Source organism: Pholcus phalangioides, unplaced genomic scaffold (assembly GCF_987345545.1).
Source record: "Pholcus phalangioides strain wild (caught in Gottingen) unplaced genomic scaffold, Ppha-v1.0 ptg000004l_1, whole genome shotgun sequence".
Taxonomy (NCBI): Eukaryota; Metazoa; Arthropoda; class Arachnida; order Araneae; family Pholcidae; genus Pholcus; species Pholcus phalangioides.
In genome coordinates this window covers 24,595,125-24,607,559 of record NW_028301597.1, presented here as the reverse complement: position 1 = coordinate 24,607,559, position 12,435 = coordinate 24,595,125, and the positions used below count along the sequence as shown (strand labels likewise).

Sequence of the window (12,435 nt, the reverse complement as noted above, 5' to 3'; positions counted from 1 at the left end):
ACTTGCAAATTGGTGAGACTTAGAACGTTGGTCACAATATATGTATATATTCCACATAGTTTCTTCCATATTTGTCGTTCTTAATAATTTCATTCGGGAATTATTCATAACTATTGGTAAAAGTGATAAATATAGGAAAATTGATCAAACTTACCGAGATGATTGTGGTGATTATACATAATAACTGGTAATTATGGATAGTCACCTATTTATCACATTTACTGTAACATATATTAATGAAGTTTTTTCTAAATCTACATAACTTTTTTCTGGTTCTAAATTTATTGAAGGTTATAATTGGGAAGGATAAAGACTTGGAATCTGTGATGATTCGTAAAGTAAAGTTTGATCCATTCATCGGTGAAGCTGTGAAGTTAAAGTTGAAAAATCCTTTGGAACACTGGCCGACGAAGTGTGCCAATGTCAAGTAAATTTTTGTACATATCCGTTAGTACAAGAAAAGAAAAACTATCTTTAATTTCGAATTCTCAAGTCGTAACATATCAAGAAAAAAAATGTTGAATTTGCACTAATTTTTTTTTTGTTTAACACGAGACATAATAATAAATATATCATGTTCTTCAAGGATATTTATTGTAAGATAAGATGGGCAAATGTTTTTAGGAGCAGGCCAAAAACAAAAAGAAAAAAATTTTGGTGGGTCGGACATATTCGGACATTGATTCATAATTTAACTCTTTATTAGTGTGAATTACTATAATATACTCTTTATTAGAAGTAAAGTAGCAGGGTGTGTTGTATTCTTTGAACACTGTCACAGCTTCATTGTGAATGAGCCAAATGGTTTATCCTTTGCAGCTGTGAAAATATTGGGGGATGGGCCATTTTTTGCATTAAAGTTTTTAAATCAATTTCTGTTTAAAATCTCAAAGCTACATTTTGCATATGGGAAAAAATGAAATGCCCCCCCCCCCCCAAATCAATTTTTTTAAAACACTGAAATTGAAAATATCTATACTATTGTCTTAAAATCTCCAGCAAGCCAGATGGAACCTCTAAGCGGGCCACATCTGGTCTGCAGGCCATAGTTTTCCCATCGCTAAGATAGGCCATAGTTTAAAATATTGCATATGTTAGAAGCTGCATTATACCATTCATAGGTATAATGTTAGAAATAGAACAGGACTGGGACCAGAAAAGGATAGCATGTACTGGAGAACATGGCCGATGTTTTTTTCATTTTTTTCATAACATTTCTATCATAAAGGAAGTAAAAAAAGATTTATACAATCGATACTCATTATAATTACCCCATGTTATTGTGACCATTCAATTACAGTGACCGGTAGGATTGGGGTTTCCGAATTCCCAACATTTCCGAGCCTTTGGAAACAGGAAATCACATATTCACAGTGAAACCCTGTTTATACAACTCTAATTTATAATACTTCCTCATTTGTACAACATTTAGGTTTGGCCTCAGTTATTCTCTATCATAGGTGTACGCAGAATTTTCTTGAGGGTTTCTGATTTTTTTTCCGTACTGGGGGGGGGGGGGAGAGTTTACGTTTTTTCCTGCAAAATAACACTATAATCTTGGCTCACAGTTGGGGGGGGGGAGGGTTAGAACCCCAAACCTTCCCCCCCTTTGCATACGCCAATGTCCTCTATACTTTTTAATGTTAAAATATTTCATTTGTATGCCACATAAAATCAACTACACAACGTTTTCACTCCCACTTGAATCCCAAATTTTGGCAAAAGTGCCATTTCATTCAATTGATATAAGTGGGAATTTTTTTAAATGTCACTTAACATATCGTGCATAAAAAAAACACTGCACAATGAGACAAATGCATTTAATACACCTTAGATTTTAGTTCATCAACCTTTGCAATAAATGACAAAATATAATATCAAAATTTTGTAAAGATACAGTCAATAGATTTTTAAAAATTGTGTTTCAAACTCAAGTAAAATTTCACAAATAACATTCTTCATAACACGCCTTTAAAATTTTCATTCACAGATTACTTGATGTAAAAGCGCAACTCTAAATTGGACTTCAGTTTTAAGTATCATATAAGCAGAACAAAAGGCCTACTTCAGAATCATAAAAAAATGGGAGAAAAAAACAAAACGACATTTACTTCTAAATGGAGGGTTTGAAATGTAGTCAGATGCCTTAATCAACTTCTATTGATTTAAAATGTTTTTTCAAAGTTAGTAATTTAAAATTTTTTTTTAAGGGAATTTTCACTAACTTTCCTACTTTTATGAAATGACATTTTACCTTTTTTTAAATTTTTCTTATTTTGAATATTCTAAATCTGTATGCTGGAGGTAAAGGGCACTCACTATGTTCATTTTCGTCAATATTGGGATAACACAATTAATTTGCAATGCTTTCGTCACATTACGTGTATATAGGGACACTAAATCCTTTTTTAATAAATAACAAATATATTAAAACAAACAAGCTTCATAGAGCAACATACTGTACTAAAAAAAGTCTAAATGGCTCTCCTATAAAATTTCCCTTTTGTGACATGGTGCCTTTACCTCTGGCATACAGAAATTCAGGCTGAGCAAAGAGAAAAAAAAGATATATATCTTACCTTTTCTATAGCTTTAATTCAACATATGTTTGCCAATATAATATTTTCGTAACTTTGCTGATCAAATTTCACACATCCCTTTGATAAAAGTAATTATTCATACGTTCTTTTGCAAAAAATAACAGAATTTCTTCAGATTTTATTTTTGAATCTTCATGTCCTTGCATCATATTTGCCCCTGGACTATTATTAGGCCCTCCTCAAAGGTGTTGATTTGTTTTTCCATGCAATCACAAGTCATGATAAAAAATTTTGACAGTGTTGATTTGTGACTATTAAAGACCATTAGCTAACCTGATTAAAAGTGTAGCTCTCTCCAAAATATCCCTTCAAAGACATACAGCAGTCTTGCAGTCTTCCCTCCCCCTCCCCAACAAACGTTTGCGAATTGTAGTACAACTGTGAACAAATTATTATCTTACTTGTATAATAGTGTTTTCAGCATTTAAAAAGTTGACGAGGGTCAAAAATGGTAAATGAAAAATACCGGAGAATATCACTCCTTCCTTCCTAAAGTGGGGATTTTGCTTCGGGCTCTTGTCCAGCTATGCACATTTTCATCACATACTGATCTTTATCTGTCTTGACGATTGCTTAAAAAAGCAGGGTGTTGTTATATCAGGACTATATAAGCCCCATTCACATGTGCAAATATTTTAGTAGCATTGGGGGTTCTAGCACCCGCTTGACAACTTTTTTCCTTCGTAAGGAAAGAAATTGAGAGCAGTCATTGGTGGAAATTCTTGAAGCGGGTTTTAAACCCACTTTTTCTATTTCCCATGTGACTGGGGGCTATGATATATATCACCTTTGAAAATCCTCTTGTTTTTCTCACATTTTTGGCCTCTCTATTTACAATTGCGAAATAGCCTGTCATTGTAATGCTGACAGGAAAGTGAAATTAATCACTTAATTAAGATATCACAAAAAAGGCAGTAATGGTAACCTGCTATGTGTTTCCTGGGAAAGTATCTACCAAACTCTTTCTATTTAAAACGCAATGCTTCTTTTCAGATCTTATCTTGTGTTCATCTGCGCTGTTCCCCAAACAGGGTCATGAAATGAAAGAGAAAAAATTGACTTCTTTTGCTTCAGGCTCTTTGTATAGTTCTCTCGATATTAGGATTTTATAGTAAGCACAAGGTTACTTATACAGTTTTTAGAATTGGAAAACTGGAAGCTCCTACTTATGTATCTTGTTTTCCTCAATGTCTTTTCCAAGTAGTGCTAGAGAAAATAAATTTTTCAACGAATATTTCCCATTGACTTTTTTGAGAATTTTTTATATTCCATTGCAAGTATTACTGTGTTGTAACAGTATTTTTCCCGAATTCTCAGGATTTCCAGATTGGGAAATTATATAAAATTCCCGGGAATGGTGGATGGGAATTCCACCTGAAAACCCTAGGTATGATAACTCCTAAATATTTTTATAGAACAACTATCATATACGTTTTTTCAATATAATCGCCCTCCCAATATAACGTCCGTTTTTGACGGGATAAAAGGGGGTCACTGTATCAAGCATTGACTGTATAACCTAATACCAAGTGTAAATCTAGGGAAGTGGGTGAGTGTTCATATTCCACAAGTTAAAAAATTAATATGGTGAAAAAAAGGCTCTGTCCTGTAAAATACAGGCAGTATTGTCATTGCATGACCTTCATGTAGAACCTCTGCAAGAGCAAGGCTGACAGGACTTATACCTGGGCAGCGTCTGGAAGTTGACCTTATTTAGGCCTATAAAGTTATTGTATGTTTAAATTTACTCATTTACTTAATAAGTAGAAATGGTCTCGCTTTAGTTGAGACAGTGTGGGAGGAGACGAGAAGAGAATATGGTTCAGATAGGGTCCAAACACGTATGGGGGGAAAAAATGTTCAAAAACACTTGAGCTAAAGCACTCTCAAGTATTTAAAAAAAATGAAATTTATGTTTATAGACTGTCAAGATTTTTAGTGGCTTCTTATCTTTGCTTCCAGCTTTTCAAGCGGGTGTTTGAACTTGAGTTTAAATGCAAGTTCAATAATATTTGTCAATGATTGTGTAACTTATGAAAGGAGCATCAAGGATATATCAAAAGTGAGTGTTATTTGTTTATTCAATCTGACTTCCTATATGCCTATATGCAGAATAATTTATTACTGCAGTTGACACTAGTTATGATGATCCCTATCATTCCATCAAAAATGGATATTATATCTGGTGGTTGTTATATTGAGAGGAAAACATATACTGTCGATATTCATTATATGAAAACATTTGGGACTTGTCTTACTTTTCATTGGAATGGAATGATAGCTATGATGCAAGGTCATTATAATGGACTTCAACTGAATCTTTGTATTTTTTCTGAAGTACAAGCACATAACTTGTGAAAGAATTTGTGTGTGCTAAGACTTACAGTGTTATTTATTTGACACAATGTCAAATAAAAATTTGCTCTTAAAATTTTATACCATTTACTGGAAAATTATGACCTGTGCTTGCAAATATGGTCGTGGGTTTATGAGTGTAGTTTTCATAAAATTAAGTAAGTTTGTGAACAATGCAATTGACAATGTGTTGGGTCGTTACATAAGTATGAGTAAAGGAGACACAAATAAATCAAAAATAGAAGTCTTTGTAATATTGGAGAAGGTTCAATCATTATGAAATAATTTCCCCCAAATTTAATAGTTTCATTGAAATTAAATTAACTCATTCATTAGGAATATTACAGCAATTGTCTCTAAGAAACTGAGTATTTTCTCCTTGTAAACTGTTACTGTTAAACCGTACATGCGCACCTTGTACACATTCCTGTGCATAGTTTTGAATGAATTGGTAGATGTCGGAATGTTGTAAACTATTATTACAGCCGCTATCGGAAAATATTTTTTCTTTCTTCTTATAGAAATACTAGTTGCATATGCACGAGCATATAATTTAAAAAAAAAATTTTTTATTTGCCAATTTCAACCAGCTACTCTGTAATTTTTATGTTTTAGTGCAAGGAGATAGGGTTTGATGCTGAATGGCAGCCAACTTTTGGTTGGAGTAAAGAAAAGTGAGAATCAGAATTTTTGTGATTTCAATGCTGAATTTTTTTTTTGTTTCGGCAAAATTTAGTTTTTAGTTATGTTAGAAAATTATGACGTTTCACTACAATAAATTGACAGATCACATGATAATATTATAAGCCATCACTTGACTAAACAAAAATTCTTGTCTATCGAGTATTGCATACATTAACTATAAATGAAATCCAAGACTTTACAGGGACGGGCATTTAAAAGAAATAAATTTCCAAATAAATTGTACTAATTTATAATGAATAATCAAACACATGATTACAAATGATTGTACAGTGGAACCTTTCTCTTCCTGGCCTAGTTGAACCACCAAATCTTTCCCTGTACCAGGGCCATCTTAACAGCCCCATGGGCTCCGGGCAAATTCATATTCTGGGGGGGGGGGGCTAATTAACTGAAAGTAACTGCTTATAAATTTTTGTTTTCTGTCAAAAATCATAGCGCTAAATCTCATTATCATATGTCCCCGGGTACGTCCATCCATTAGGATGACAATGCCCTACACTATAGCATTAAAAAAATCATATTTCTTACTTGATGTGTTGTAAGGCACAGCTGCTTATTCCTGGTCTTCAGAGCGCAAGGGTTCCCTGCCAAAATTTCTAGAATGAGATCATTAAATATGGTATACAGGGAATATGGCCTTACTACTCACAAAAAAAAAACAGTCCAATGAAAAGTTGAAGTTAGCTGTGGTTAGTATAAATGCTGAACAATTTGAAGCTGCTGTATAATTGCTCTGACCCAATATTTCCAAAGTGAGCAATATTGGGGGAGGGGAAAATTATAGCACTGAGCAATCGATTTTGATAAAGTTTTTGTGCATAGAACAAAAACAATCATCTCTCATGTAATTTGGTGCACTGAAAATGAATATGATCATAAAAAAGCTGTATTGACTATGGTTGTCTCTGAAATCTCACATTTAATACACATATAATAAGACAATGTAATACATTGAAACACAATATAAGTATGTAGAAAACAATATAAATATACAGAAAAACAAAACAAATATATAGAAACTTCATCAATATAAAATTGAGGCAAAACATTAATATACATGAAAAGAGGGCCAGAACTAGAGGGCGGGGGGGGGGGGGTTGCTGGGGACAACTGGGGGGGGGGCGTCAAAAATCCTAGTTAGATATTATATGTTACTAAATGTTACTGAATGTTATTATATGGTGAAAAAGTGGTAAGGACTATAAAACATTATCAGGGAAAATCGTCTGCATCAATGCTGGCTGACTACTGTTGTACAATTGTAAGAGATGTTCCTTATATCCAGTACAAGCACAATGCAAAATGAAGTATGTGTCAGATGCCAATAAATGAACTGTTATGCTTGTGAATACATTTGCATTTTATGTATTTGTTGTGTTTCTACATATTCATTTCACGTTTTCATGCAGGGCTGTAACTAGGGTACGGTACAGTAACTCTGTGGTCCTTACCACTTTTTCATCATATAATGGCGTTCGTAAAGCATTTTTTAACTATTAACAGAGTAATATCTCCAAAACAAGAGCCAATAAAACTTTTTCATGGTAGTATTCATGTTCAGTTGGTCAAAATCATTCAGAATTGTATATTTTCGTGTCAGACACAGTTTCATTGTTGCCCAGTGTAGTTACTGAGATACAATATGTATATGGGATCACTCAGGAGGCAGGAAGAGGAAAATGAACAAAAAAAGTTTAAGAAACTATGCTTTAACCAAACATTAATTGGCTAAAATTTTCAATCACATAATTCCTATGAATATTGTGTCAAAAGGAATTAAAGAAAAAACACACTATGTTGATCAAATTTTAATTCATGTAGAGTTATAAAGAGAGAAATTTTTTATACAAATTGAAATCAGAGGAAATGGTTTCATAACGATATAAAATATGTGTGGGAGATAAAGGGAAAACAAAGCTTGAATATATAAAGCATTAAACATTTTAATTTTATTTATAATAATAAGAACATTGTTTTATGTTATATTTTCAGAATAGCATTGCTTCAGATTGCCACGTGGAATAATGTTTATCTGTTTGATGTTTTATATTTATCCAAATGTCTATCAAACAACTGGACTAGTCTGGTGAAAAAAGTACTTCATAATGCTGATATACTGAAAGTTGGTATGTCTTTTTTTTTTCCCAAATTGAAATGGTTATAAATTTGCTTTACATAATTGATAAGCATTATTTATGCCTTTCTATAAAAAGAATAGAATTATTTATCATTTCGCTAACACTCTATGTTGTGTGGTAGAACTTCAATTATCTGGGCTAATGGGGAGTAGAGGTGAACATGAAAACATGGATAATCAAAAAATGTGGTTTAAACCACCGGGAGTAAAAAAAAAATATTTAAAATAACAAAATTGTGGGAAAAAAAGTATTTATGTAATTTACCTGTTTAAAACGACTAATCTAATACATATATTCATATTATTCGTGCAAAAAATCTAATAAAAAAGTGCACTTATTTAAGGATAGCCACACTACACTAATATACTGGGTTTTATTGATGACAGAAATGCAGTAGAGCCTTGATTATCCAGGCTAATTTTGGGGAAGGTGATCACGAATAACCGAAAAACACTTATCTTTTTCCTGTCAGCCATTCTGCCTTTACAGATGTACTGTGAGAATGACACAAACAAGGAATAGCTCTGGTCCAGCGGATGAGTCATGCGATAACTTGACTGCATCCAAAGTTACAACTGAAAGATAAGGCAGAAGACTGGGTGTAAAAAAAGCAATATACTTTTACTAACTTCCCAGCATTTCCTGAAATTGACTGTAAATCTTCAAGTGCTGATCTCCCCAGGACAATGTCCTATTCTTATGTTTGTATAAAAGGGGGGGGGCTGCCCTTTTAATGCGCTGACATAGGCAGTGCCGTCTTAACGCATGGGTCCACCTGGGCATGGCCTGGGGGCCTCACAAAAATGAGATCCGATTGAAATTCTCTAGAATTTACAAGGTGGGGCCTCAAGAAAACCAATTGGTCTGGGGCCCATGATGCTGTTAAGATGGCCATGAACATGGGAGTTCAGCTCTGAGAATAAGCTGGTTTTCTGCAAAAGAATGAAGAAATCCAGTTCAACGAAACGGAAATATTTGTTTTCATGATAAACCTTCCCAAAATCTTACATAACCATGTTGGTTATGTAACACGGGTAGGGAAGAGCTGAACATGAAATTTTCTTAGCACAGTTAATCTGTGCACTGACAATCAAGGTTCTACTGTATTTTATTAGCAATGACTGCTGTTTTATAAGGAAATATTTCAAATTATTAAAAAAATATACAAGTATACTTAGCCAAAGAAGGTAGCAATAAATTTCTAGGATGAAGAACAGAAAAATTTTCATTATTTAAGTCAATTAAAAACTTATCTTCCAGTAATATTTAACTGTCACTCATCATAAGCATCAATTAGAAAAGCAATAGCAAAAACTGTTATTATATTTCTTTGAAGCGAAAACTCGACTGTATATAAATATTGAGCCACAACCATATTGCTCTGTTATTTTGGATTAAGAATTAATTCACTTGTGATATTGGCTTTTCTCAACCAATCATAGCAGAAGTTTTTAAACAATTCACAAACAAAAAAAAAGAAAAAAAATGGCTTGCTTACCAAAATATCATGAAATTATTTTCAGGTTATGGGACTGAAACTGACATAGAAATTTTCAAAGAAGAGTTTGTGCGTGATAATGAAGATCTTGTTGCTGTAACCTTTGAGAATTTTCTGGATTTAAGAAATTTTTCCTCATGGGTAATGTATTTTTTTTTTACTGCTGCTATAAAATATCTTTTATTTTTAAAATCTTGTTTGAAATTTCTTATAATCTAATTTTAAACTTTTTTTGATACAGCGATATCCTCTACTACGATAAATCCTTCTATACATTTTTTTTTATGGATTTTGAAACCACTACAACAATATTTTTTTATATTTTCCTCCCAAAATCCCCTTGAATATATTTTAAAATTCTTCAACAGTTTTTATTCTTTTGAGAGTGTTTAATAGCATTGGTATTTTGCATTATCTACTCTCCAAAAATATTATGTAGATGCTGTGAAGCTACTTTCTATGCAGTGCACGAGAGTGCTGTGCAGTGAATCACTTAACAGTTTGGAACAGCTAACTGAATTTAATTAATCAACTAATCAATTATGATTTTTTTTCTCACAAATAAATACTTAAAAAGACCTTTTTATGGTTGTAATAACAATGCCAGTTCAGAAGAGAAGCACAACAGCATAAATTTGATGGCAACTGAAGATAATGCTACCTCTTTATATAATGATATACAAGATATACGGAAGACTGGATGTTGTGAAGATATTTATTATTTGAGATGTTAATTTTTTAAGGAAGGAAAAAACTCATCTCTGCCTCTACCGGGAGTCGAACCCGGGTCCCTCGATTGCCGGACGACGTCCGGGACCCGGGTTCGACTCCTGGTAGAGGCAGAGATGAGTTTTTTCCTTCCTTAAAAAATTAACATCTCAAATAATAAATATCTTCACAACATCCAGTCTTCCGTATATCTTGTATTAACAAGTGGAGAGCGACATTCATGTCATATATATAATGATAACCTCTCTACAACAAAATTTTTTTCTTGGTCCACAGAGTATCTTTATATCAATTTTTCACTGTATAATAAATGCATGAATATCACTGAAATCTCTTTTGTTTATTAATTGTGGCATTCGTCATTAATAGTTATATCCTATTTTTTTTTTCACTAACAGAGTGAAATCTGTATGAAACGAAGCTTTGAGACCAATATTCTGTTTTAGACAGGTTTTATAAAGGTGCACATGAAAACATTAATCATCGATGGGTCTGTCTTTTATACAGTATTAAACAGGTTTCACTGTATGAAGTAAAAAATTACTATGCATGATATTTTACTACATATGGATGGTTGCGGATGTACCATGGATTACTTTAGTGATTTTCAAGCTGAAATTCTTCATATTAAGATATTATAGAATTGAAAATGATCTATGATAGTATTTCCAAACCTTCCTGAACCACAGGACCAATAAAATGTCTGGAATAGGTTGACAGATTATCATTTTATAGTATATGGGTTTATTTCATGTCTTATGGTGTCTTAAGTACTTCCCATTTGCCCCTAGACAACTGGAGCAAATGAGAGGCTTTCAAGTAAGCTAATTATATGCAGAAAGATTAAAATTTTCACCTCAGATCTGAATTTGCCTCAAAAGTATCAGTAACTCGTGATACAGCCCTGGTATGTTACGTAATTGTATATGGTACGATTATTTGAAAGAAGAAAAAAGCAATGAGATGATAGAGGGAACCTCCACCATTTGGGTTGTAGGATTTAGTGCCCAATTTTTTGAGTTTCATGATGTTGGCTGACTTTCGACAATACTCTCACTTTCTGGTAATGACTACTATTACTAAACCACACATGCACCTTGTCCACATTCCTCTGCAGAACATCTGATGAATTGGTGCATGTTGGAATGTGTGTGCACGTGTTGTGAATCTGATGAGAAGTTTGTTTCTGTGTAATGCTTGTTATGTGTAGTGCTGCCATCAATTTTCTAACTGTGTGAAGTGTAATGATCAAATAATTGTACTGTTGTAGGTGTGTTGCTCTCTGTAGTGAGACTTTTTAATGGGAGGATCGCTCGCGCGTTTGCACCTCAAAGTTGGGAACCAACTTCAGTTGACCACCACTGCAGCGATGGTTGGTGGGGTTCGAACCGGGGTCCTCGCAATGCAAGTCCATCACTATGACCACTCAACCACCACAGCGACTCTGGTACTTACTGACTATAAATTGTAACATGTGATCAAATCATAGTATTTTTTCATGATATTAATATATTTGTTTGATATTTTATTTGAATTTATGGGAATATTATTTCACACAGTTGAATAATTTTCAGTTGATTCGAATTAAACTTTAAAATCTGTTGGCAGACTGTCTGCTTCATTTTCAATGGCTTTTAATACGTGTCATTAACTATGAAAATATTACCAGCTGGAAAAAAAAAAGAGCATTTAAGGGTTAAGTGTGTCCAGTTCTCATTAACATAGCTAAAGTTTTTTCAGGTTGGTACAAAATTTAAACTTTGATAATGAGTGCCAACTTTATTAAAAAAAGTACCAAAATACCAAATTAATTGTACGAGAGAATGGAAAAGAAAATTAATAAAACAGTGTTTCTCTCCGAATGTGTTATATAATTCTTCATATATATGCTAGAAAATACTTTTTTTTTTTTTAAGTTTGTGTAATACATATTTACAGGTGTCGAAACTCCACCCAGAGATTATTCAAAATCTAGTTTCTGCCAACGGTAATACAACATATTGTGATAATGGTGACCATAGTTCAAAAAGATCCAATCAAAATGGTGGTGATGCAAAAAGTTCTAATCAAAATGGTGGTGATGCAAAAAGTTCTAGTCAAAATGGTGGTGATGCAAAAAGTTCTAGTCAAAATGGTGGTGATGCAAAAAGTTCTGGTAAAGGAGATGCCAAAACCAAGAAAAAAGCTAAGAAAAATCGTAAAGTTGGAGGATTGAGTGGTTTATGTCTATTGGTGCTGGGCAAGCCTTTAAACAAATTCGAACAAATGTCCGACTGGGAACAAAGACCATTGCGACGGGCTCAAATGCAGTATGCAGGTATATTTCACTTGAATGAAAATAGCAGTTCTTTATCATACCCAGCTCTTACTGCAACTCACATTTATTGCATACAGTTTGTATATCCTTTCC

At 33.2% G+C, this 12,435-nt stretch overlaps 1 protein-coding gene across 1 annotated transcript in view; it reads left to right on the top strand.

Moving 5' to 3' along the window:
* Nucleotides 1–12,435, top strand: part of LOC149086957 (exonuclease mut-7 homolog) — a 31,069-nt gene that overhangs the window by 14,520 nt on the left and 4,114 nt on the right. The window contains exons 8-13 of the mRNA XM_089231164.1: nucleotides 291–427; nucleotides 4,563–4,662; nucleotides 5,571–5,629; nucleotides 7,653–7,786; nucleotides 9,322–9,437; nucleotides 11,964–12,342. Coding sequence (XP_089087290.1) covers nucleotides 291–427; nucleotides 4,563–4,662; nucleotides 5,571–5,629; nucleotides 7,653–7,786; nucleotides 9,322–9,437; nucleotides 11,964–12,342 — 925 coding nt within the window. The remainder of the gene's footprint in view (nucleotides 1–290; nucleotides 428–4,562; nucleotides 4,663–5,570; nucleotides 5,630–7,652; nucleotides 7,787–9,321; nucleotides 9,438–11,963; nucleotides 12,343–12,435) is intronic.